This window comes from Malaclemys terrapin, chromosome 3 (genome assembly GCF_027887155.1).
Source record: "Malaclemys terrapin pileata isolate rMalTer1 chromosome 3, rMalTer1.hap1, whole genome shotgun sequence".
Taxonomy (NCBI): domain Eukaryota; kingdom Metazoa; phylum Chordata; order Testudines; family Emydidae; genus Malaclemys; species Malaclemys terrapin.
Window position 1 is genome coordinate 65,314,729 of NC_071507.1, and position 26,815 is coordinate 65,341,543.

At 39.4% G+C, this 26,815-nt stretch overlaps 1 protein-coding gene across 2 annotated transcripts in view; it reads left to right on the forward strand.

The window, feature by feature from the left end:
• Positions 1 to 26,815, forward strand: part of RMDN2 (regulator of microtubule dynamics 2) — a 66,489-nt gene that overhangs the window by 31,513 nt on the left and 8,161 nt on the right. For both annotated transcript variants that reach the window (XM_054022475.1, XM_054022477.1), the window contains exons 6-10: positions 7,052 to 7,127; positions 9,813 to 9,890; positions 15,748 to 15,846; positions 16,681 to 16,734; positions 16,828 to 16,908. In XM_054022475.1, the coding sequence (XP_053878450.1) occupies positions 7,052 to 7,127; positions 9,813 to 9,890; positions 15,748 to 15,846; positions 16,681 to 16,734; positions 16,828 to 16,908 (388 nt within the window). The remainder of the gene's footprint in view (positions 1 to 7,051; positions 7,128 to 9,812; positions 9,891 to 15,747; positions 15,847 to 16,680; positions 16,735 to 16,827; positions 16,909 to 26,815) is intronic.

Here is a 26,815-nt window from a genome sequence, read left to right on the forward strand (position 1 = left end):
CACATCATTTCCCTGCCTCTGGACTCATGGAACGTATCTGGTAAAAGTAACAGCCTTCGCTGTGGATTCGCCTCCTGGGGGCCCATGCGGGTGGCTATGTTGCCAGCTAGCTCATGCCTGCACCCACCCATTTAGAGATGCTAATACAGTAGGTGAAAGTCATGAATTTAGGAGTATCTCAATCTGATGCATGTATTACATGTCCTAGGCCTGAGGCACTCTTTCGGAATAGACCTTTTAAAGTAGGACGCACTGCAGTATGAACAAGGAGACCACCAGGGGCCAGAGTAATAATGGGATATGAGGCTTCTGTAGTGATGACTCTGCCCTTCCATCAACCATCAGGAATCATTAAGCAAACCCCCAGCCTTCTTTCTCTCCTCCCCTTTCCACCAATGGTATGGTGTGGAGTAATCACTGTGAAAGTATCCTCACGGAGATTTCCACTGAAAATATGCCACCCCTCTGCTTTTCATGCTTGTGCAGAGATGATCTGGATCATTAATGTTTAGCAGATTCTTAGAGTTTGCCTCTGTAGGGAAAATTAACAATAATGATTTTGGAAATTCTTGGATTTTATCTTCTGAATGGAATGCCAAACTCACAAAACCCTTTTGGCTTCGTTTACGAGATCATATCATAAATCTCATGGGTGTGCAGCAAGCAGTCACATTTCAAATGTTACTTCCCCTGAATGAATGGGGGAGAGGGACAGTGTACTATATGTCTATGTCTATATGTCTATAGCTTCATCATACATATAACTATATGTACTGATGAAGCCGCAATATGCTTCAAGCATTCCTAGCAAGGCATGCAGCAGAATTGCTACTAATTGTTGAATTGCATTTTAAAAATTAATCCTACCATGCAAAATAACCCTTAAGATTAATTTAATCAACATGACTATATTTAGAGATACTTCACACATTTATTAGAACTATTACAGGACATTTTCTGAACAGTATGCCTTAACTTGTTTATAAAAGTGTGATGAAGCACGATCCATTTATTACCAAGAAGGATGGGTTTATAGAAGTTAGAAGATGGTTCCAGGACTGACCACGGGCTAAGATCTTGGTTTCCCTATGAAGTTTTACATATTTGACACACTGCTGTAATACACATAAAGACTAAACTCAGATTTGTTTTGTAGATCTTAATATTTTGTATTACTAAAGTAGACTAGTTGAAACTATTTCATTTACAACTTCAAAAACAACTTATAAATTCTTCTTCGTTCTTCTTTCTGATTTGGATAGCCTCCTAAGTGACTTAGATGCTTTGGCAAATATTTTAAACTACATCTTGTTTTATGGCTGCAAGAGAATAACTTAGGCCCCTAGCATATGTGCTGAGAATCGTGTTTCTTCTGTCAAGACTTAGGCGATAGACTATGTAGAACAAAGGCTCATTCATCCGTAAATTTCCTTGTTTTAAAGACAGATATAATTATAGAATCATCTGTATTTTGTCTGTTAACATTTGGGCTGAACATTCTGAACATGCAGGTAAAATGGACTGAATTAACCTGCTGTACTTCCAACTGTACCAGGTATGCCCTAATATGTCTTAGTTTTGACTGAATGCCATTAGACCAGCTAGAGCACGATCACGGGAAAGGTTAATTTATTGTATGCTGATCTTCAAGGAGCTCCATGTAGGCAGACCCATCCACCTGCATAAAGCTTCTTTTCAACAGGTCTCCATGTGGGCACTGGGCTCCATCCAGCCAAAGCTCGTTCCAAGATCAGATCCTTGGTGATTGCTGAAAGCTAGCTGATTTTTATTGTTTGTGTGTGCAACAAACAAAAAAAAAAAAAAAAAAAAAAAAAAAAAGAGTTAACTGCAGGAGAATAATTCTTGTTTTTGATAATTTTTTTCTTCTAGAAATCTAGACATTTTACCTTCATTTCCATTTTTCTTGGTTTGTCTATTTATGTTTATGCATTTTTTTCAGTGTCTCTTATACAGTGATTGTACTAAAGCATATTTCCAAGTTCATAATTTGATTTAACTTTAACAGAAACAATATTTGCTCATACAAAAGTAATTATAATTGTATCCATTATGTTTATTTAATGAGCATGTTTGAATGTGCGGGTATTTGTGATATTAGTTAAGTACCAACATTAACTCAGTTGTGGCGTCATTGTTGTAGGTCCCTAGTCTTTAAAGATTTCCTCTTTGTTTTTCCAGATGTAGGTATTATAAAGTTTTATTCTTTTTATACAGTATTTGAACATCTTGTTTTTCACACATTTCATAATACCGTAGTGCAATTACATTGTCATACCAACAATAACTAAATACTCCCCGCTTTAAAGGTGTCTGCTGGTTCCTAATTGAACCACTAGATGGGGCAAGTGACTGTGGGGTGGTGTACTCTTAAGGGAGATGTTCCCTAGCAGTGCACAGCTCTGAACCCTGAACATGCAGGTAAATGATGAATTTGGATAAAAGGAGGTTGTTAATATTTCAATATGTGTAGTAAAAGCAATATTCCAGTTTTATTCCTTTTGCGAGCTTTGCTAATAAATATGCCAGAAGTCCACACAGGGATCTTTATGCACCGAAGACTCTTTCATCTCGCTGTTTATTGTTTAATTCCCCTTGATTTCTTTTATCTAGTGAAACATTTTACCAGGTGTGAAATTATTATTATTTGTCTTAAAGTAACACCCAAAATGTTGGGCAGGACAATGATTGGCACATGTCTCATTAGTCCCATGGTTTGGTTTAGTGTTTTAAGGTACTCCTGTAACTAGTCACAGGTGTCCGGATTGGTTAATCCATTTAGTAGATTATCAATTTACAAATAAGGATAACATTTCACTTTCCCCATCCTCTTTTATTTGCACTCAAATGCATCCACACCTGGAAATCTGGAAAGTTATGAATTCCGTCTTTAACCAACCACTATCTACAAATGATTGTCCAATGTGCTTTACAATTTTAAATCTACACAATTAAGTAATGTGTATACACAAGTTGCCAGCATTACTGTTTATTCAGATACAAAAGTGTAAAGTAGAACAATGCAGCAAGTATATGAGAGATTTCTTCATTTTTAAAAAAGGGAATGTATTTAAAATTGATATTTTAGCTTGTTTGTTTTTCATTTTGTGTGTATTTTGTTGGGATCTCTTCATATTAAAGATAATCGCTATAAATAAAAGTACTGCTCTGAACTGGTTTAAGCTAGGGCCCTTTTTTCCTTGTCACGCACAGACAGGAAAATACTGCAAGATGCTGGATTAGCTTGTTCGCTTTTCATTGTTTTCTTTACCAGCAGCAATCCGTTTAGCTATGGTATGTTGAGTTTATCTGATTAGCACCTAATGAGTAAAGGGGGTAGGAGACATGTTGCCTAGATTTGACTAAAACTAAATAACGTTTTTAGTACCTTTCCCCTCTCTAAATACCTGAACTTTCTTGACCTTCCTAGCTTCATTCCTCCTCACCAGCTCTTTCCCATATGAAAACATGCTGTTTTAGTTGACAGGAGTACCAGCGTGATTAGCCAGTTTCTGCTCGGTGTACATCCTGCTCAACAATGTTTGACAATCTGTCTGAGAGTCACATGAATTCAACAACTGTTGTTATGCCCACTTTAATGCCCTACCAGGAAACATTGGCAGTATTAGAAATCAACAGTTCATAACATGATTACTTTTATCATTGATTTTTATAGTAAAAGCATTGGATTTTTTTTATAAGCAGTAAAATGATATTTTAGTACTTGTGTCAACAATTGCAGTATGTACATTCAACAAGGATTCACTCCTAATTTGAACTGTTAAATGTAGTAAAGAATCCAATAAGGCTGAGATTTAATCATGCTTAAAATAAATGAATACTAACATAGAAGTCTTCTTTTACTGTCATTTACTTGCTAAGTTTTTTGCATAATTCCCACTAACCCTTTACTTCAACTTATTTTTTCTCTTTTAGATTACTCCTTATTTTTTAATGGATTGTGAAATCTTAAATGTCTTAGCTGAACTCTGCAAGATCTAAGAAACCATATTTATGGGTTTATGCTGCTTTATTACTTCTCTACAGTGGTGTAAAGTGGCCTTAGGGCAAATTAAAATCAGGCCCAGGGGGTCTGTTTTCCTCTCGATATGCATGCATGATTCAGAGTGCATAAGCTTCTGGAGTTTCAAGAAGATGAGACTATTGTTCAGATAATACAAACCTAGAGAGGGAGTCCATTTAAAATATTTCTAAAACAGCATATTTTCCCCAATTATAACTTTATATAATTTTTTTGAGGGGACCTAAATTTTCTTTTGAAATGCTAATGTCACCATATCTAGTAATTATATCATAATTTGAAAAGTCTTGTAATTATAGGCAGTTTGGAATGAAGGTCTTGATCCTCCAAGCACTTAATGTACATGCTTAACTTTATGCACGTGAGTCATCCCATAGAAATCAATGTACATAAAAGAAAAACATTCCAGAATTGGGGCCTAAACTAATAGCCCAACTGGGACCTCACAGCTGCCCTGTTAAAATGCTGCTTGCCTCCAACAATTGATCATGGGCTCATATTGAAAAAGGCAGGAGAAAAAAACCCCAAGATATGATAGGGTGGGTTTTTTTTAAATAGGGGTGAATTTTCTTCATGAATTTTTTTTATAAATAGTTAAGGCAACAGGTCCTAAGATGCACAGAGAGGGGAGGAATGTGATAGAAGTCAGTAGGTGACTTGTCTGGGAACCATAGAAAGAGCAGCATTGTCTGGTTTTCTGTAACAGAACACAAATTTTAGGAAATTTAAAAATTAACTAGACAATACTAGAAACACCAGAACAACTAACGAACATGAAGGAATGGGTAAAAGGGAGAGGGGACACTCTGAAAAGTGACTAAGATATTTGAAAAACTTCTAGAAAGTTAGGCAGCAGCAAAGAGTGAAAACATTGCTTAATTCAGTTACAGCAGAAAAAGCCATAAATAAAATACATAAGATTTGAAGTGTCTATTTATAGTCTGATTGTTCACTCATGAATGTAAGCATATCACAAAGAGCCCCACCTTTAGCTGAGAATACTCTGGTTATACCCAGTGCTACATCATCGAGTACAGTGCAATCTATTTATATACATTTCCATAACAGAAAATCTACCTCACAGGAAAGTTAAAGTAGTATTCACAAGTCAAGAAATGGCAAAGTTAAGATTGTGCACACAACCTTAGCTCTCTTCTCCCTTGTACATAAGTACGGCCATATTGGGTCAGACCAGTGGTCCATCTAGCCCAGTATCCTGTCTTCCGAGAGTGGCCAATGCCAGGTGCTTCGGAGGGAATGGACAGAACAGACCATCATTGAGTGATCCATCCCTTGTCGTCCACTCCCAGCTTCTGGCACACAGGCTAGGGACACTCAGAGCATGGGGTTGCATCCCTGACTGTCCTGGATAATAGCCACTGATGGACCTGTCTTTCATGAATATGCCATCTGGTACAGTCTTTAATTACATGATCACATATAGTTTCTCAAATACAATATCGTGGACTAGTCTTTGTGTAGGTGCATCTTCTACTTCTGTATGCTTTCCTGCTTATGCCAGACAATCAGAATCCATGAAAGTAATTTATACAGAAGATGTATGTACAAGATCTTCTGTGAGCTTTGCACCCCATGAACTATCAGTTCTATTTTTTGCTTTCGCTCATGTTTCTAACATCCCTATCAAACCTCTTTGGCACCATGTAACTGATCTGACAATCGCTGCATTCTTGTAGTAATTAAGAAACTATTTCTGTGAACCTTGCTAGCCTGTGAATACATGAATGATGCAACCATATGATTTGAGAGCCAATCTTGTATTCTTTTAGTCATAGCTGCCAATTGCTGCAGTTACATTCCTATCAAATGTGTGTGGTCCTTCTGGACTTATTAGCCTCTCAGGTATATCATCAGTAGCAGCTTGATGTGAGGATATGTGTTTGCAGATGAGGATAGTGTTAATATCTCATGGTCAATTCATGCAGTTAAAATAATTGCAACTCATGCCAGCTGCCCATCTTGCCCTAAGCCCATGCCCCTGAGCACGCCGTGGTATGATCACAAGCTCAGTATTTCCATACTATCTATGGGTTGAATATTTGTCTTTGCTTGTGGACATCATGTGTTTCCTTCCAAGGTGCTGTCCGTGGCCTGTCTTGTCACCCCCACTGGCATTCTTGACATATCACTGACACAACATAGCATTCAGCTAATCTGCTTGATGCTGCTTAGTTGTGGTACTGTGTGTGCTGATTGCTCCACCATTGAGGTGAAATGATTTGTTCCGGCAGATTCACTGCTGGCTCCAGGTTCTGAAAGACAGCCTATAATAATGCTGTTTTCTATGTATAGCAAGCTGTGCTCCTTTTTCAAGCTCGACAACGTCATCTGTGGCAACTTTCACCCTTCTCTGTATGCCAGGATATATGTGTGCTGCTTGTGTAACCTATATTAAGAGAGTGTGGATCTTTCTCCTCCTCTCATGGCTGGTCCACATAAGGTTAATTAGTTCATTACAGCTGACAGCTAGAACCCAAAGGGTAAAAATGTTCAGAAGTGCCTAATTCCAATTGGGGGGGGGGGAAAAGTGACTAGGCACTCAGGACCCTAAGTCCATTGACTTTCTCCTAAGGGCCTAGGTCACTTTTGTAAATGGCACTTTGGTGCCTGACTCACTCGGCACTTTTAAAAATGTTATCCTTGGTCCTTTGGCTTAAGTAGTGGAAGCTCATACTTTCAGCTCTGAAGGGAGGTCCCTGATTCAAACTCCATTGAAGGCCTAAATCAGTTATACTTTCTAAGTGTCTGGCAACTTTTTTGCTGCCATTTTATCATGTTTTTTCTATTTTCCAAATATGCACAACTCATGTTAAATTTTGGGCCAGCCAGTAAATCTTCAGGAATATTCTAGCAATGTATGAGGTAATTATAGAAATATTTTATAATTTGATTCAAAGGGATTTGACTAAAATGATCAAAAATGTATGAACTTTATTTTTGCTGCTTTTCTCCTCTCCCCACCCCCCACAGGTTTGCAATTATGTGCGGCTATATGTCTGAATTTGACAGTATACAAAACAAAATCAAGAATGGCTATCTCTTTAAGGTATGTTTTTTGGTAGTTTCATTAGCAACTATTCTTAATTTACTTTCCCCGATAGTATAAAAGGGAGGTTTTTGCAGCAAACTAACTTAGCCTCAGGGTATGTTTCAATGCCAGTGTTATGATTAAGAAATTATTTGTATGTGCTCCTACCACATATTGTCCATTAGTTTTCAAACGACAAGGATTTAAATATGACTTCATATATCAATGGCAAGATTTTTGCTTTATTCTTTGACCTAAGCAAAGTGGGGAAAAGTGATTCTGCTGTTGTAATTAAAAAAGAAAACTGAAACAAGTTTAACACTAAATGCCTCCTTTTCCTACAGTGATTAATTTTGCTTCATGTCACCCTGGGGAAGTGATAATTTTGTTTAACGTTTTCCATTTGCAGATACATGTATATTTCACATTCAGAAAGGTGGGCTATGTCACTTAGCATTGTAACATGGGGGAAGGTCTTGCCAGGGGCTGTGTCCTTATCCTCCTTTTCTAGCCTTACATCTTTCCCAGGGATTCTCATATACACATATGGCTTCAATTACCATCTTTTCATGGGTGACTCATAAATCTGCCTTTTTGCTCCTGACTCATCTCTGGCCCCCCAAGCCTGTATTTCAGCCTCTTTCCAGCATCTCCTCTACAGCAGCAGAGTACATTCCCACAGGGCCCCTCAGTGTGCTCCTTGGAGTCCTGGCCTCTAGGATATTGGCAAGAGAATGCCATGGCTAGCATCCCTGCTTCTATTAGCTACACCAACCAGTGCCCAGTGTCTTGTGTTATTTCCTTTGTAGCTCCAGTTTTTAAGGTTTCTTTTTATATTTAATTTTTTTCTATTACATGGCACCTTCTTTATAAAACAAAAAGAAGGAACTAAGTCTCTGCCACAGAAACTTAAAATCTTAGTTGTAATTTAAAGGTGTCTAAGGAGAAGTTTTGCCATGTGCTGTTATATTTTAAATGTTATTTATTGAGGCCCACACACACCTATACGATCCATGTTGAATACCACCTTACTCACAAGTAATCCCAATGAATGAATGAGACCCAGAAATAGAAGGCTGATAAACTTGTGCTGCTATTCAACAAGAGCAAGAATTGTCCCTTATATAGCATTATTCAGCGGTATCAAGGCATTTTATATTACACAGTAAATAACCGAAACAAAAAAAAAAGCACATCTAATAAACACAGGTGCCAAATAAGGCAGTTTATATCAATGAAAATGCTCCCATAATTAAGTAAGACTGTTAGCAATTGTCTAAATTGAAAGGTGTTATTTAAGTTGGGATGTGAAAGAGCATATTGTATAGTGTCTATATAGTACAAATCTCATCTCAGAGAGCATTCCACCCTAACGGTACCAAGTGAGTAAAGCCTAGAATATCTGGACACACAGCAAAGGTCAAGAATGGAAGAAAATGGATCGATCATGAGACAGATATAATTACAAGGGGGTCATATAAGTAAGAAGTAATTTTTGCGGTTATAAAAGGAGTGAGTTTAAGAAGAGTCTCAAATGTTAACAGTACAATTTTCAGTAAGAGTCTCCTCTTCAGAGGTAACTTCTGAAATCACATAAATAATATAGAAACATGGGAATTACAGGGAAAAATAGATTGAAAGAGTAGTATATATGTGAATAGTTTGCCAAAAAAATGAAATAGGAAGCTCTCAGATCTGCAAGAATATGATAATTTGAGTAGTTCAGATGAGAAGTTCTAATACTTTGTACCACTATTTTAGTGATTGGCTTAGTTGAAAAAAATAGAGATGTAGGAAAAGTGAAACCTACAGTATCTGACAATTGAGTTATGATGCGAAGCAAATGATAAATCAGGGTTGAAAAAAACTCCTTCAAGAAATTCCTTATTCTTTAAATACTGATTATGCAGAAATAATTTGCCTCAAAAAATGAGACCTGAAAATGGAGGGAGGCGGTGAAAGGTGGGTTTGGAAGAAAACATCTCATTTGATTTTTATTATCCTTTGTACTGTTTAATTCAGACCCATTTTATCTCCAGAACTGTGGGGCATGGGCATAGGAGCTGTACTTCCAGTCATATTTCAATTGAAAAGTTAGGTCTGTGGTTCAATTCCTGTCTTAGACATCGATGTCCAATTAATTCTAGGTTTGTGACTATCTGCCATGGATGTATTTTCATATTATCCACCTCACAGAAAACCAGGTCCTGCTTCTGAATATAAAATGTTGTGTGGTGCCATGTTCCACACTAGAGAAGGTTACACTTCAGTGGTTGATCATTAGTTCAGGCATACAGTATCTAGGAAGCAAAATAGGAGTGTTCTATACTTTTCTAATGCCAGATAGGGATAAAACCAAAGTTTACTAGGTTTGGAGTACATCAGTCTTGTTTGTTTGTTTTAAAGCTCTTTCAACTGTTTGTTTGAAATTTAGAGGAGTTAGGTCATACTCTAAATGCAATGTGTCCTGGTACGTTATGTGCAGAGTTGTTAAATAATTGTGTTTGTGGTTTTCTTCTGTAAGCAAGGGTATTGCCAGTTAAAATATTTACAGATCATTAGAAGAACTGTAGCAAAAACAGTCACAAAAGATAACTTGAATAAATTTTCACTGATTTTGCAATGCAGTTTTCAAAGTTTGAAGACAACTCCCAATCAGAAATGAATATTCCATTTTCTTTCTTTTGAACTTATTTCTAACAGGAGCATGTAGACAAAGCAATTGAACTTAAGCCTCAAGATCCTTTTTTATATTACCTAAATGGAAGATGGTGCTATTCAGTAAGTTGTTTTCTATGCCTAACAGTTGATTTGAATGTGCTGAAAAATGATCATGTATTTACAATGGAATACTGTAACTGAAATCTGAGAGAAATGACACATTTATTGACGTGGAAATGGTGAAACTGTAAACAAAGCATTGCTATGTACTTGTCATGAAATAATTTCTACATGCCTGGTTATTAATACAGACTGCCCTTGCTACCCATTGTAATCACACTTGTTAACTATACCGCATACTCGTATTCAAAGCCTCTTGTTTTGAATTTTATTTTATTATTTACACATATCAATGAAATGGAAACTAAGATTTGGAGAGGAAGTATGGGTGGTTAGGGGTGAGGTACAAGCGCCTTTCTGCAAGCCCCTCTATTGTTTCTTTCCCCTTTAGTCTGGGACTTCTTCCATAGCTCAGCTTTCCTAGCCTTTCCCCTGTTTCAAGGCTTGACTCCCTTTTCAAAGTCCTCACCCAGTCCTGCCCTTCTTGCTGGTCTACAGTCCAGGGGTGTTCCCTTCTCCTGCTCCCAACTTTTCTTCCCAGCCTTCTCCTAGTCTGGCTAGGATCCTAGAGCTTCCTCCTCCCTACCTCTCTATTTTCAGAGACTGATTGTAGACTCTCCCTGCAGCCCCCTTTCTGCTTTTAACTTCCTGGCTTTTAGTAACCACACAGTTCCTTCCCAGATGGCACTCATGTTTCATTAAATCCGGCTTTTCCTCCCGATGCATCCAGGAACATAACTGGCCTTCCCAGCCCAAATTAGCTCTTTCAGGCCCCAGGTGGGGTACACATCCCATCTTAGTATTGTAGCTTTGTTAGATTTTCTTGAAAGTTTATACAAACAAATACATGGCTTTTTTATAATAAAGTTTTTCATTGCTGCATTAATGCAAAGGAGCTGTAAACCTGACCTAGGCATCTGGTTGAGATGGATTTACGGCTGCTTTGTATCACAGGAGTGGTACAGAACAGCCAAAACATACCAGTGAAACTGCACCAAGGCCTCTAATAAAGGCCATGTAAGTGTTTAAAAGTTGACTCTCTTGAGTTTTCTTTTTGCAAATTACTCACAATTGCCAGACTCAGCCTTGGTTTAACTCAAGTGATTTCAGTGATGTTACACCAGGGATCAATTTGACCCAATTACTTATACCATATTCTTTGTAATTCTCTTACTCTCATTCATTGGTAAGTGAAAAGCCTACAGAGTTTGTGCTGGATAAATGGATAGATACATATGCAGACTGTTATGGCATTTCTCAACTCTTTATACTGGCAAACATGAAAGTATTTGTGTTGGAAGCTGATAGTTTACAACAAGCAGGCTGTCCAGTTACTTCATTTCTGCAAGCAGTCCTGAGACATTATACAATTACTTAATTCAATTCCATCTTAATATACTGTAATAAAACAAGAAGAACCTCTCATGATATTTAAGTAGGTGACAGTAATATTTTTGCTAAAATTGGGTGGATTGGAAGGTTTTATTGAGGACAATTGTATTGTGTGTTTTAGTTAGCTATTACCAAGGAAGCATTGAAGGAGGAAATTCTTTAGGGATGCAAGTCTTTTCCAGGCTGAATTTTCAAATTGAATGAGTTTGTTTCCTTGGTAACAGATTCCTGGTATTTGAAAAAGACTTTGAATGGACACAGTTTGCATTTTATTAATTAGCCGACAGCACTAAGTTCTGGTAGTGCTGGACCCTGGGAGAAAGGGAGGCTGCTACTTCTCATGTAGCCTTAAAATCTCCATTAGAGAATTGCAGTTTGCTCCCCATCCTCCAATAGTAGGATTTTGTATGAGATTTTTGGCAGCCACTGCCTCTAGCAGCAGCCTATAGGTAGCTTTCTTTCCTCCCTGGTAGTAACAGAGAGAGGCAGCTGCCAGTCCCCTTCCCCCTCTATTGATACCATGGTTTCTAGAGATGTCTTCTTGATTGTTCCCCTCTTTGTCAGTAGATGGGATATCTTGGTGACCTCTCCCCCTCCAACTTTAGTAGGGTTAATCAGGGAGTTGATGACTCCTTGGGCTCTCTCCTTTTTCAAGCAGAGAAAACAAAAAGAAGCATGGGAAAGGGAAACGACAGAACCCTCCTCATCCTCAGATGGTAGAGAACTGTCGTCTTCTTCAGACTCCCAGATATATGACAGACTCCAGTGGGGAAAGCAGGCTTTTTTAAGACAGATGCCCTCCAAAAGCTAATTGTTCATCCTTCAAAATTGATCCTAATGGTGGTATGGATTCTATTCCTCCAAGGGACATCAGGAAACGATAAAATTCTGGGATGATGCCTTGTTTTCAATATCTGATTTCCAGAAAGTATAATGGACTCTGAATGGAAAGACCCCACAAAAAGAGGGACATCACCAGATTATGCCAGAAGGTGTATAAAGTTCAAAGAGGGAGAGCATCAAAATTCTCCTCAGATCTCAAAGGGTATTCCTCCATTTGTAAGATGCTAATAAACCCATTGTCCCAGTAGAAGGGACAGGCACCCTCAAGGATCCCGGTGACTGGAAGCTAATGTTTCTCCTGAAATGAGACCATAATGCTTCCTCCCTTGTTCTTTGCAATGTCAGGGTAGCTTCAAGCTATTAAGTTAGAGCCATGGGCTAGCTTCAAAAATCCTAACCTAAGGAAGGGTCAAAAGTCAATCAGATGCCTGCAGACGGCTTGTTCTTCTTGTACTGTGTTTCTGTGATATCAGCCATGTCCTGCTCTGCTCTCCATTCCCAGGAGGAACCTGTGGTTCTGAACCCAGGAAGCAGACAGTGGGTGAAATCCTGGCCCAATTGAAGTCAAGGGAATTTTGCCACGGACATCGAGAGGATCTGCATTTCACCTAGTCTTTCCGAAACCCATCTTGTACAGGCCTCCCCAGCAATCTCTCACTCTTTGGGATAACCCTGAACATTGTAATTAAAGGGTTTTTTAAAACTGGAACAAGTTTGAGTTCAACAGCTCCAATACAATTCTTTCCTTGGCATCATTATAGCCCTGAAACACCTTTTTAAACAGAATACACATTCTGGGCCAACTTTGTCCCTTTTATTTTTGCACCACTTCCATGACACAAAGAGGATGGAGAGCAGCTCCAATAGGACGGGTGGGGATTCTCTTTGCATAGAGGAAGCGGTTAGAGTATCAATGTGAATGCTTAAAGCTCTGTAGAAGGCAGTAGGATGCTTATGTATTATCCATAATAATAGTACCAAACCCTGTGCACATTAAATATTATTAAAAATGAAATATTGTGCATGCATACTTTTAAAATGTAGATAACTGTGTTGCTTTAAATTGGTGTTTCTGTTTAATATAAAAAAGGCAGAGCAAAGCTATTTATTTTAGTTTGAGCAATGCAAAAGCCCACCCAAGCCAGCCAAAATACCAAACCAGACCCCAGTAAAGTAATTCTGATTAAATCTGGTAAGAAAACAAGACAACTGCCAGACAGAACTTGTATTTAAATTTCAGCCTGCAGAATTAAAGCAGCTAATTATAAATTCCACAGTGCAAAAACTTGGAAGTCCCTTCACTATTGCATCATAGTAGGGGTGTGTGTGTGTGTGATGATTGTATCTATGTAGAGTGAGTGTGTGTGTGTGTGTGTGTGTGTGTGTGTGTGTGTGTGTGTGTGTGTGTAACTCTAGAATTTTGGGTGGTCCAGAGAGGTTCAATATGAGCAGTTTCTCTCCCTTCCTTTTTCTCTCCTACCTTACTAATGGGTTCACTGCATCTGAATCAGATGGACCTAGAGATACCAGTAATACCTTCCTCCCACTCCAAGAGAGCAAAGAGCGTTGCAGCAATGGATTGGCTTGAAGAAAGCAATATATTCTTTTGAACTCTGCTGCAACCTCTCTGTCCCACTCAATGGGTTTTAGAAAATAAAGAGCAGGTGAAAAGTGCAGGGTGAGGAGGAGGAGGAATCATTTTATCTACACACTAGCTTACATTTGTATGTTTTTTAACTCACATGCTGCACTTAGTAGCACAATATTGGCACTATGCATTGCAGGGGAGAAACACTATGTTGTTTTAATGAACAGGAACCTGTGAGCTTGTCAAAGAGTATTTCTCTCGAAACCAGGTCTTTGAAAGAGGCATTGGGAGGGAGAAAGATAATGAAAATAGATACAGTTACTTCTTAATATTGTTTATCTGCAGAATATTATTTTTAGTTGTTTCAAGTGAAAGACTTACTGACGACATCATTTCTCAGGAACTGGCTTTTGCCAGAAGACCAGCGAGACTTGGCCAGGTTGCTTTGTCTCCATGCAATGCTACTCAAACTTGGCAAAAACGATTGAGGTCAGACAAGAAAATAGTCTGTATACACTTTACTGTTGTATGCTGGCTACATTAATACTTTGCAACGGCATATTTTATAGAACAGTTTATAATAAGAAATATTAAAAAATTCACATCCCGTGAAAATTTAAAAATTGTAGTGGATGGCAGTGGCGAGGTATATGTTACGATCATTAGTTTTGGATAGATTCTTTTCTTTAATGGAAAGCTATCAGCTTTCAAAATCAGGTGGATAATAGCTGACTGCAGCAGCAAAGAGCAGAGGAGCAACTAAGTAAGGGTTTGAGGGGTCTGAAGCTCTCCATCCCCCCTTCTCATTCACCACCAGTCATCAGTACTGTGGCACAACAGACGTGAATTTTAATGGCCCAAGTCTTTGGTTATAATGTGAAGCTCTGTCTAAGCTGAGACAGGGTCGACTCACCACATTTTTCAGCTCCTGGTTCTCACATGAATTCTTCTCATCTCTTCATTCTTTGGTTGCATCCCCTCCTCTCCGGCCCCTCTATGTAGGTCATGCTAGCAGTTACCAAGGAATCATAGTGCTTAACTCCTTGGGCATATGCCTTGTCTGTCCTAGTCAATTTCAGTAAGCATCAGGTGTACTGTTAAAGTACAGATGTGCAGGAGAATCATCCTGCTTTTTCTCTCCAGAAGCACTAGTTTTCCCCCAAACGTTAGTCGGGGGAAAACAGGTAGTTCCTCCACTCAGTGAAGTGGCATCCCATTTGAGAAAACCAATTTCTCCATCCCTATAGTGTCATCTCTTTGCTGTTCCTGCTTTGATTAGGGATTTGGCGTCTCTGTTCATTGGGTTAGGTGGTGGAACTAAAAATATTATGGCAGTGACCGGCCCACTCATTCTCAAGAATCCTTTCTTGTAACTGCTGGAGTATGCCTAGATATATATGGGAAGGAAATAGCATACAGTATATACTGTAGTGTGACAATGGCAACACAGAATGAAGAAAACTCCAGAAGGTCCCTTTACACCAGCCTGTAATCCTGGGAAGTGAGAGGCTCCTTGGCATGTGCTATTGATCAGAATTCAAGCGGACAGCTGGGCACCTACTTAATGATATCTGTGTCAAATCACTGCACAAAAAAATGAAGTTGTCTTAGAAGAGCATTAGCTTCCCACATAATGACAATATCAACAACTGCCTCTAATGTTCAGAAACATTTAGTAGATGGGCTATCAAGCTATACCCTCTATTTCAACCTGACATTTTAAAAACTGATGTGGGTAGTGATAATCTCATGTCAGTTTAATCAGTATTTTGCACTGAATGTCTCATGATGTGTATATTGTATTTTTACAATAAAAAGGGATTTATTAAAAAACCTTTTAAATTATGTCAAATATTCAATGTGTGTATAAGAGATGACTCTGGGATAGTGAAGCAAAAATATTTTATTAAAGACTCCTTTTAATGTTCCTTTGCACACCAAATTGTATAAGTATACAGTAATACAAGGCAATATTTTGCTTCATAACTGGAAAGTAAGCCTTAAGTATATTGTCCTTCTCTGATTTTATTATAGGTAGCACAGTTGTCTTGGATTGAGAAGAAAGTAGCTGCTACTCTTTTTGGGACTCCACCAACTTCAACAGTACAGGAAGCTTTGCAGAATTTCCTTAAGGTAGAGCCTATCCAACAGTTTTCCTGAATAGCTATTTACCAAAGATCAGCTGAACAATTTATGTTCAGCAGCTATAAATTCAAGGTTCTATCACATTTCTATAACAATTTTTTTAAGTTAGTATGGAGTAGGGTGAGTAGCACCACTTATTTATTTATGTACATGTCTACCTCAATATAATGCAACCCGATATAACACGAATTCTGATATAACGCGGAATCTATCCAGAGCTCTTACAACAAAGTTAGCATTAGGGGAGCAGAGGGAGCAGAGTCAGATGCTCTCAAATATATTTTAAAGACATCTTGAACTTTCCAGGAGATAGAGGAGGGTGGACACAGAAATAAAAGAGGCAAGGAGAAGAGGGGAAGGGTGAAAAAAATCGATAAAGCAACTGTGCATAGTTCTTGCCCACTTGCCTAGAGTGCGCAATGGTTGCTTGGTTATTTGACAGCGGAGTAAAATATCACTCTTTTTTTATTATTATTTTCCAGCTGGTATGAATGGGTGAACGCTGTTGATTTTGTACCTGGGATGATGCATTTTCTTGGTCCTTTTACAAGCATTTGAGAGAAAGAAGCCCCAGGACTTCAGCAAAGTCTCAAAAAATTACTTTTCCAGCTTTTGTGTGTTAACCATAAGAATTTTACGTGTATATTTTTTTAAACAGTGCTAAAGAGATTATGGAGCATTGGTATGAGATGATTCAGACAGAAGGGACCCAGCCTAAATCTTTGAGGAAGCTTTGTGCTTTACTGGAAATTGTATCTAAACCACATTAGTCTCATCACGCTATATTTGAGTCTCTGTTGTTTCCTGTATTTTATTATCCAGGCTGAAGAAATGCATCCTGGATATTCCAAATACAATTATGTATATTTGGCAAAGGTAACTAAAACAGTTTACTTTAAAAAAAATAATTCATAGAATCTGGTATTATAGAGGGCCTGGTTAGTTTTAACACATTTTTTTTTCTTTCAGTGCTACAAAGATCTTGGCCACAGAAGCAATGCACTGAAATACTGTGATTTTGCATCATCAGTGTTACCAGTTACCAATGAGGTGAGTACCGAAAGTGGCAATGAGTTTCTGTTGTGATTGTTGTCCTCTCTTTGGCACTCATCCCTGCTGTGTCCAAATGCACCATGGTAATAAAGCTACACCACTTTACCTCTTGAAGGTGAAACCCTCCTCCTTTCTTTTTAAGCCAGTTTATTACAATAGTTGATTCCATCTGTGTGAAATATCTGACAAAATGGTTGTTTGGTAAGCTTCCTAAAGCTTGCTGTAAAGAGTCTGGTTTATGCCAAAGAATTGACCCATTTGTAATTCATCTATTTGTATTAAACTAGCTTAAGCTCAAATTGTGTCCCTACTAGCCATGCTTGTTACCCGCACACTCTGGGGCACCCCAACTTTACCCTTCCATGGGCTCAAAGTGTAACCCGGTTAATTTAGGCACCTCCACCCTTTCCCAATTCCTAGGCACCTGTCCTTACCCAGTTCCTAGAGCTCAGGGCCACCATAGGGCTTAGGGCGTAACCTGGTTAATGTAAGTACCCTCCTTTCCCCAGTTTCTAAGGCTCAGAGTGGGTTTGCAGGGCCTTATACCAGTGAAAGAGCCTTACACAGTAATATCCTTAACCTCTATTTATTAACAGTTACCAAAACAGAATGCACACACTAAGCATACAATGCTCATCACTCCCAATAAGGCAGACAAACTTTTCCTACTGGCCAGTCAGGATCAGGTCATCCGGGACTCCTCCAGCTTCTGCACGATATAGCTGGCAGGCAGTTGAGATCTGGCAGCTCTGATCTTGGGCTTTGTCCTGGAGTTAATTTCCAAAGAACTTCCTTTTGGACCCCAGTTTATATAGGTAAACTTGAGTCCTGCTTAGCTGTACCATAACCAAAGTGCTCCAAAACAGTATTTTTCACCAATCCTAGCCCATTACGGAACAGTTCTTTAACCAATCAGACCCCACCACCTTAACTGATATAAATCTTGCAAAATTAGTTATGTAACAGACAGAAACAATCAAAGAACCAGACAGAAACCAGACAGATAAACAATAGAGAAGTGGGGACCATAAAGGCAAAACAATAAAAAAGTATAGATTTCACAATCAAAGCTGTTACGTGATTCCGTGCCAGACCAAATGCTATCAAACAAAGTGTTCTTTAACCATCTTAAGATCTGTTTCTTTATCTGGTGATGGTGGGCGCTATTAGGACAGGATGGCCTTCTTAACAGCCCGATATTACATTGTTTTGATGCGATTTAGATGGAATGTGAAGATGTGACTTTTTGCTTCTTAGCTCATGGCTGCTGCTATCCTAATGTGGCTGCAGAAAAAGGCCTCAGATCTTACATGCGGAAAAGTTTTGCCCCATGTCCACATTTGCGCTGCCCTAAATAATTTCGATCTCAATGACTCTGGATTCTGGATTTCTGGTTCTGCTTCTAAAAGCAGTGTACTCTGGAGCCTGGTGATTCTGCAAGACCACCAGTGCATTGTGGGTCAGTGGCAGGAGGAGGACAAGTTTCAACTTGTCTTCAGCCACACTACTGTTAAACTAGTACAGCCTGAACCAGATAAACTTTACCCAATTACATCTGCTGAAGAAAGTCTGTTCTAACTGTCTATTAGATCCTTTGTTGACCATTTGGAGTGCTTTTCTGTGTGGACACAAAGCGTTCTATAACTACTCTAGAGACTTTAACTGGTTTAATTTCTCCAGTGTAGACCAGGTGATGGCAATAAGATCCATACGTATTCTCTGGTCTCCTGTAGAAGCAAGTTTCACAATTACAGACCTTCCACTGAAAATGCCTTAATGTCCTAGAGCGTCACAAGTTCAAACCTAAGCTTTATCAGCCTAAGGACCCACTGTGAGCATTGCAGATGTGGTGGGACAGGAGAGAGAGAGAGAGAGGTGGTTCCTGAGAGGAAATGGCTCTATCCCATTCGGTTCTTGAAGTTAAGGAAATAAGACCTTTAAGTGGCCCCATAGTTTGATTGACAGCTCTGCCAAATGTTCCTGCTCAGAAGACAGACCACTGCCTGCTGCACCAAGAGCAGCTTCTGGGTGGGCCTGAGTTTCAGCCAAAGTTAGGGTATATTGTAATAGCATAATATATTAAATATAATTAAGCATGACATTTTCTGGTAATATTTATTGATAAAAATATTAATAATCTCCTTAGCAGTGTTTCATTCTTTACTTACTGCTAAGATATGTCTTGAGTTTATTCTCTTTTTACTAAAGTTAAGAGGATCTGTCATCAGTTAGCAGTACACAATAGATCTGACATCAGTTAGCAGTACACAGTACATTGTAGAAAAATCAAGACCAGTGGCTTCGGGGAAGAGTTTGTAACTGAACTGGTTTAAGCAGAGACAGTTTAGTATGTACACATTAGTCATAGAATCATAAGACTGGAAGGGACCTCTAGTCCAGTCCCCTGCACTCATGGCAGGACTAAGAATGCTGAAGTTTTGCCCCAGTGTTAACCCTAGTGCTATCCACATGATGTTGCAATGAGCTCTGGCTGAAAACGTACAGGAAATCATTTCAGATATTACACAATAAAAATGCATCAAAATAGAACAGACAGATCCCAGAAGGTTATGGTGGGCACACGATCCCTCCAATACAGCAAGCCAAAAGGATCAATTCTCTTCAAGATATATGTGAAAACTGGTTGAAGAGAGCTTGAGGCAAACAGCACTATGTTAAAATGCACTAGAGAACATTTGAACACCAGCAGCATCTACATGGACCAACTAATGCTCAGCACATTAGTGTGCTTTAGAAATCATACCCTGTAGAGCGTAGCACCCCACTGTGTAGACAAGCCTAACAGTGGGGACCAATTGAGCCCCTTAGCAACAAAATACTTGTTCAACTAAAACACTTAAATGATTCACCCTTTTTTGTTTTGCATGATTTTAAAGATATCACAACATTCTGGCCCTGGATTGTTGTTTGCCTGACTTGACTTTGTTTACATGTGAAATGTTTTGGATTAGATTTAGAAGAAAGTCCAGGAAAAAGAGACATTGGGGTCACAGTGAGTAATGCAGTAAAACCAATGTGTGTGATCAAACAACAAGCAAAGTCTGTGAAAAGAGTAAATATAATGTAGTGATTTGAAAGAAGAATTGTGCCAAATGTCAGTCCTAATTACATCTGATTTAGAATATTGTGGATTGTTCTGTTTATTGAATAAGGGAAAGACTATTATTGAAATTGGAAAAATGTGAGGGAAAAGCTCCTGAAATGATTCAGGGTTTGGAGATTAAAGTGGGAAGAATATCTAGTCAGATTAGTTTGGAGTGGGAAGAGATTGTACTAACAGTGCAGAGGCTCATGGAAAGAAAATAGTAAATGGATATCAATAAAGTATCTAAAGTGGAAACAGATCTGAAAATAAGGAGGTTATAGATTGAAGAGGAGGAGAAGCAATTCAGGCAGAATGTATTCAATGTGAAGGTTACTTCAGTATAATTGTGCAGTCTCGAGGTTCATCTTCTGCCGTATGGCTTAAGATGCTGTCACAGTCATGCTAGAAATCTGTCATTTCCAACTGTAATCACAGCCATCTTCTCACGTGGATAATTCAGCAGGGGAATTTTTTGATTATCCTTACTTTTTTAAAGACTGGCTCTTATTGAGAAATATGTACATTTACATAAAAAGCAGAAGCATAATGTAATAATACTGTGGACAACACTATCATTCAATCTGTCACTCAGGCCCATAACCTGGGTGTCATCTTTGATTTGAACCTCTTTCTAGGTCCTCATTTCCTGGCTGTGTCTAAATCTTGAAGATTCTTTCTGTGTAACATCTCTAAAATATGGCCTTTCAATCCATCCAGCTAAAACCTTTGTCCAGGCTCTCATCCCGTGTCTCGATTACTGTGACATCCTTTTCTCTGGCTGTCACAAATACAATCTTGTCCCACTAATGTCCCTGCAGAATGCTACTACAAAGATCATTTCCCTAGCCCATCACTTTGACCATGGCACCCCTTTCCTTGCATCCCTTCAGTTATTCTCTCTTCTCTTTCATATCAAACATAAGTTACTAGTCATTACTTTCCAGACCATTCATGACCTATCTCCACCCGATCTATTATCTCTCATTCACTAATGGAAAGTTGAATCCCTCCTCTGAGCTACCCATGATGCCAGCCTCCATTGTCCACTTGTTAAATTTTCAAGCAAGCACCTTTGTGCTTTCTCCCATCCTGCCCCTTATACTTGTGAGAAGCTCTCCATGAATATCCACAAAACTAACTCATTATCGTCTTTCAAACCCCTCAAAATTCTACTTTGCTCTAGGGCCTACAAAAAGCTTGACTGCAGTTAGGCAGCTGGTGTGCTGAGACCGCTGCCTATCATGCTGATAAATATTGTCTCATTTCCTTGTGCTTCCCCTCATCTGTCTATATCCACCTGTTGTCTCTTGTCTTGTAATTAGACTGTGAGCTCTTTGGGGCAGGGACTGTCTTTTTGTTCTGTGTTTGTGCAGTGCCTAGCAGAATGGAGTCTCAGCATTGAAATGTCTAACATTTAAGTCTCCTGCCACCTAATGGAATTCAGTCTGAAGTTAGGCAGCTAGGATCCCTATACAAAGCATGGGAAGAGTTAGAAGCCTAAGAATGGGAGTCACAAAGGCCAGTATGTGGACAAGGAGCTGCCTAAACTAGCCAGTAGGAAATATTGAGGAGAGAGATGTGGCCTAAGCCTCAGCTGTCAAAGGGACTTAAGTGCTTAACACTGGGCCAGAAGGAGGTGCCTCGTGTACTCGGGATTCACAGCCATGAACCCTCTCCTGGAGCTAGGTGCCTAAGCCAAGTCATTCTCTTTCTCACAAAAAAATGGAGGAGGTGGTAATAGTGGCCCCTTTATATTCAATAGCCCAGTGGCTAGAACGCTCACCCAGGGTGTGGGAGACCCCGATTCAAATCCCCACTCTGTCTAATTTGCATCAGGGATTTGAACCGTGGTCTCCCACCTCAGAAACCAGTAGTTAGGGAACTCACCTGAGAGGGAGGAATCTATCCTGTTGGAACTGTTCCACTTTGTATGAAATTGTTAGATATTCACTGGAGCAGGGACTGGAACCATCAGGTGAATGCCCTAACCATTGGGCGAGAGAGCTGTCTCTCTCTATTTAAGTATTTCCTACAAATTGGAACAGCTTCAAAAGTGAGACAGAGTGATCCACCCCAGAACACCCTAAAGCCCAGTGGTTAGGCACACCTGGGAAGGGAAAGAGATCTTGCTCCACATCAAGCAGAGTAGGGAATTGAACCCTGGTCTCCTAGATCTTGGGTGAGTGTTCTGAGTATGAGGGGGTTGCTGTTGCCATCGCCATCACCACCCCTTTTTCTCAGGCTGCGTTTTTGGTGGATGGGTGCGGGCAGTTGGATAGGCAGCTTCTGAAAATGCCTACCGGATTGGGCCCTGCAGGTGAGATAGGCAGGGGAACACCTAGTTTGTGGATCCTGGTGGAGTATAGTCACCAAGCTGTTTGACGTCGTCAGGAGACTTTACGAGAGGAAACTTAGGTGTCTACCGGGTTAAGCAGCAATTGAGTGGGTCTTTTGAGGATCTAAATTTTGGGCTTATGTTCCTAAAGTGGCAGTTAGGTGTCTAGATCCCTTTGTGGATCCAGCCCTATATGACAAAGTCCCTGAAGTGGTGCAGCAATGGGTTTTAAGGAACAAGCACTTAGAGCACTTTATGGTGCAATTTACGCTGCTGCATAAACACTAGAAATAATAGTCAATGACGGCCTGATTTCTCAGAGCTGCTGAGCACTCACAGCTTGCACTGAGTTCGGTGGGGGCTACAGGTACTTAGCATCTCTGAAAATCAGGCCATTATCATATTCATGTTTGTCCCTAATGAATTTTGATCTTAGAAAACATAGGTCCAGATCTTCAGCTGATTTAAATGAACATAGATCTGGGACAGTAGTCACATCCAAATATCCTCTTTTTCTCTGCTCTCCCCGCTACAGAATATGCACTTATTCCCAGGGGGCCACTTCCAGCTTGGAGCATCTCTAAATAGACAATATCCCTCATGAAGGAAAAAAAAAATCAGTGGGCCAGTTTCAAACTGGGAGTAATTCTTCAAAGGAGGCACAAAAGAAGTCTTCAAGTAAAATGACAAACTATTTCTCAAAGAGAATGTATTATCCTTCAGGGTCATTATTCCTATAAGTCCCTATATCTTGAGGTTTTGGAAATGGGCAACTTGGCATCTCTGAACAAGGGGCCACAATCATGTACACAGTCTTTTTTAAAGCAAAGGAAGACAGGAGTAATGTCACGAACTAGATTTGGGGGTTAAATTGGTGGTACAGCTCTATATTAGATTTCTTTTCCTTTATCCCTTGTACTAAACAGAAGGCTTTGATGAATCAGATGGTCTTCCACTGGTCATAAATCTTGTATTGTAAAGGGGTGTTGAACAGTTAGAAGTGCATGAGACATTACGTTGTCCTGTTTGTCTCTGGTTGCTCTCCAGGTGGATAACCTCAGGGTCCTGGGAAACATTTGCCCTCTCAATAAAACAGGTCCTAATGTTCAAGGCTGTGTGTGAACTATGGTTGAATGCATAATGGCTAATCTGTCTGGCCAGTGGTCATTACGCTACCATTAGTTTGAAATGTGCTTTGAGAAACTGAGAGTGTGAAAGGCATTATATAAATTCTGTCCAAAGCAGATGTGGTGGACTACCAAAATGAAAACAGTACTTTTTGAAATCTTGGGAGAAAAAATGCTATAATTTATTTTGAAAATATGAACAGTCATTTGGAATTTAAAAAGGAGGTGTGAGTGTGTGTATGCATATAGTATTAAAATACAGTTCTCATCAGGCAAAGGAGGCCTAGTGTTGCAGAACTGAGAACACTGATTCCTTGTTTTTAACAAAGAATCTTGTATATTGTCAGTGGTGAAACTTGGAGCAGCAAGAACCTAAAAGTATAATTTTAATATGTCCAAGTATAAAAAGCAAAACAGGAAAAATAATTAGCTTTTATATCCTACATGTGGGCCACAGTGAAGGTACCATGCTTGCCTATTGGGAAAATGAATTCATTGCTAAGCAGTATAATAAATGATTTAGTGATATGTTCCTGGAAAAAATTTGAAGGTTCCAATCATTCATGGCCTCATATAAAAATAAACGTGAGGAACTATGGTTATAAACGCCTGCCTCCTCTATCCCGCCCTCCCCCCCTCCCCAAAAAAAAGTGGTAGTTTCAGAAGAGCTGAAAACAGCAAAGCAGGAAGAGCTATCCAGTTACACTGGGAGATTTATCAAATCCAGACAAAAATTATATTAAACTGGAGTTAAGATTGAGATGATATATAAATATATTAATAGTGGTACAATGTATCAGAATACTGTAGTTATCAAAAAACTACTAATAAAAACACAGGAAATTCAAAGTTAAGGCTAAACCTCAAAGAAACAAGATGGATGAGGTAATATCTTTTATTGGACCAACTTCTGTTGGTGAGAAAGACAAGCTTTTGAGCTACACCTGAAGAAGCTTGGAAGCTTGTCTTTCTCCCCAACAGAAGCTGGTCCAATAAAAGATATTACCTCATCCATAATCTCTCTCTAATTCCTGAGACCAACATGGTTACAATAACCCTGCAGACATAAAAGAAACACACATTTGAGTGTTATAGAAATGCACAATGAAGACCTTGTCAGGAGACAGGGCCATAGGCAATCATGTCTAGTGGTCAGAGTCCAAATGCCAGAGCCCTGGGTCAAGACAAGGTCAGAACCAGGGTCGAAGGTCAGAACTGGAGCCAGAGGCCAAATGACAGAGCCAATAGTAAAGACCGAGTCAGAATCAGGAATCAGAGCTGAGGATCAAAACTGGATTACCAGGGGTCAGGGATGGCAGGAGCAGGTCTGGTTCTGAGGTAGGAGCAGGGCTGGGACAGGATGGGAACAAGGCTAGATGCAGGGCAGGAGCTGTGGAGGAGCAGGGCTTGGTGAGAGGCAAGCACAGGGAAGCAGAGAGGGCGTGGGTGTATTTAAGAACTGGCCTGCTAGCTTCCTGAGCTAATCAGGCAGGGCAGTCCATCAGGCAGCCTAGCTGGCTCGTTAGCGTGTCAGGAATACTGCAGCTGCAGGGCCTTACAGGAACTGACAGGCATCCTCTGCCTGATGACCTTAGTAGGTGAGTAGGAGCCAGGGACTTACTAAGGGTTACAGCAGCTCTTGCAAATATAAAAAAGTCCATGAGGAGGAGGCAGATGTGACTGGAAACAAGGATTAAGATCTGGAACTTGTGGGATCAAGAGTAGAGGGCAGATGAGTCAAGGTACTTAGCTGGGAAATGTGAAAATCTAAAGAATCCCTTGATATTGGACAAGAATGCAGCAACAGGGGAAGAACTCAGCCTGTGAGGTTTTTTTGTATATATAAATCACCATGACAGACCTCCCCAGTGATAGATTCACATTTTCGACTGTCTGCATAGGAAAGGGCTAAAGACACTCACATATATATTTTTGCACTATATGTGTGTGTGTATATATAAATAAAATAAATGAGTGTGTGTATGAGAGAGAGCTGCAACCTCCATCAGTCATTTGACCCCTTTGAAAGTTTGCTGTACCAGAACAGGCCATTTTGATGTTCATAATACTCCTGTATCATCTTAAATGTGCTTTTCCCAATCTCAAAAACTGTTCACCCTTCCTAGGTCTTGCCAAGATATTTCAAATAAACCTAATTTGAAATTTCTGTGACAAGTTTGTAGATATGGCATGGGAGTACAAAAGTACCAAATGTTAAGTGGAAATTACCTTTATTGAGCATTTGGGATTAGGGAGGAATCCGGTTTATCGTCAAAAATAAGTCTCAAGGTCAACCATAGAGAAGCTGCCTCTTTTCCATAATCCTGCCATGGGAAGAGAGCTAGAAATCTTGGTAAACCACCATGGTTGTATGATTGGAGCAGAAAAGGAGGGCATGGATTATATTCTATTTGTGGAGAAATTGATACCAAAGGCATTAGATATTGCTTTGGTCGGGGATTTCATTTGCACTGAATATGACTGTTTGAATTTCAATGAAGGGCCCAGCCAGAATAGGCAATCCTGGGGGCGCCATAATTTACTCTTACAGACTAACAACTGAAACATGCCACTTAAAAACAGGCCATATGTTATAAGGTTCTAAATTTATAAAACAGAAGGTTAACACCTTCTATATTCTCCTCCTCTTTATAATCTACACAGTTTTTAAGTTATTGCAAAAAGGCTTGACTTTTTCTATTGCTTACATTCTTCACAGTCCAAAAAAGTGTATGGAGAGATGACCTGGATATTTGCATTTTTTTGATTGGGGGCACACTTGTGTGGTGATTTTTGTACATATGAATAACCTATCCTACATTTATGTATTGAGTGTAACATGTTATGATGAAACTGATGATTAGTTTATTACTAAGCAGTCATGGCAACATCCTTTCAAATGTAAGTAGGGTGACCAGACATTCCGAAATTATCGGGACCATCCTAATATTAGGGGCTTTCTCTTATATATGCCTCCTGCCCTGAAAAGAAAAAAAAAAAGTGGTCCTGATTTTTCATACTTGCTATCTGGTCACCCTAAATGTTTGAACATAGTTGTCAGTGCAATAAAAATATGATGGATTGCAGCAATCTTCAAAGCGTGGGCCATTTTGGTGCACCAAGGACTAGTTACGGGCGTGTAAGAGAAATATAAATTGAGATGGCAGCACAGGCCAGGATTGAACAGAGGTGCAATTAGTTTCATTTTCCTGAAGGGAGGCTCGGTTTTCAAAAAATTGGAATATGCTGCTGCTAACTACTAAAATGAAACCAAATTAATTGGTGAAATTTGGTTTTTGAGGTTCGACAAAGAGCCAGTCAGGGTATAAAACTTTA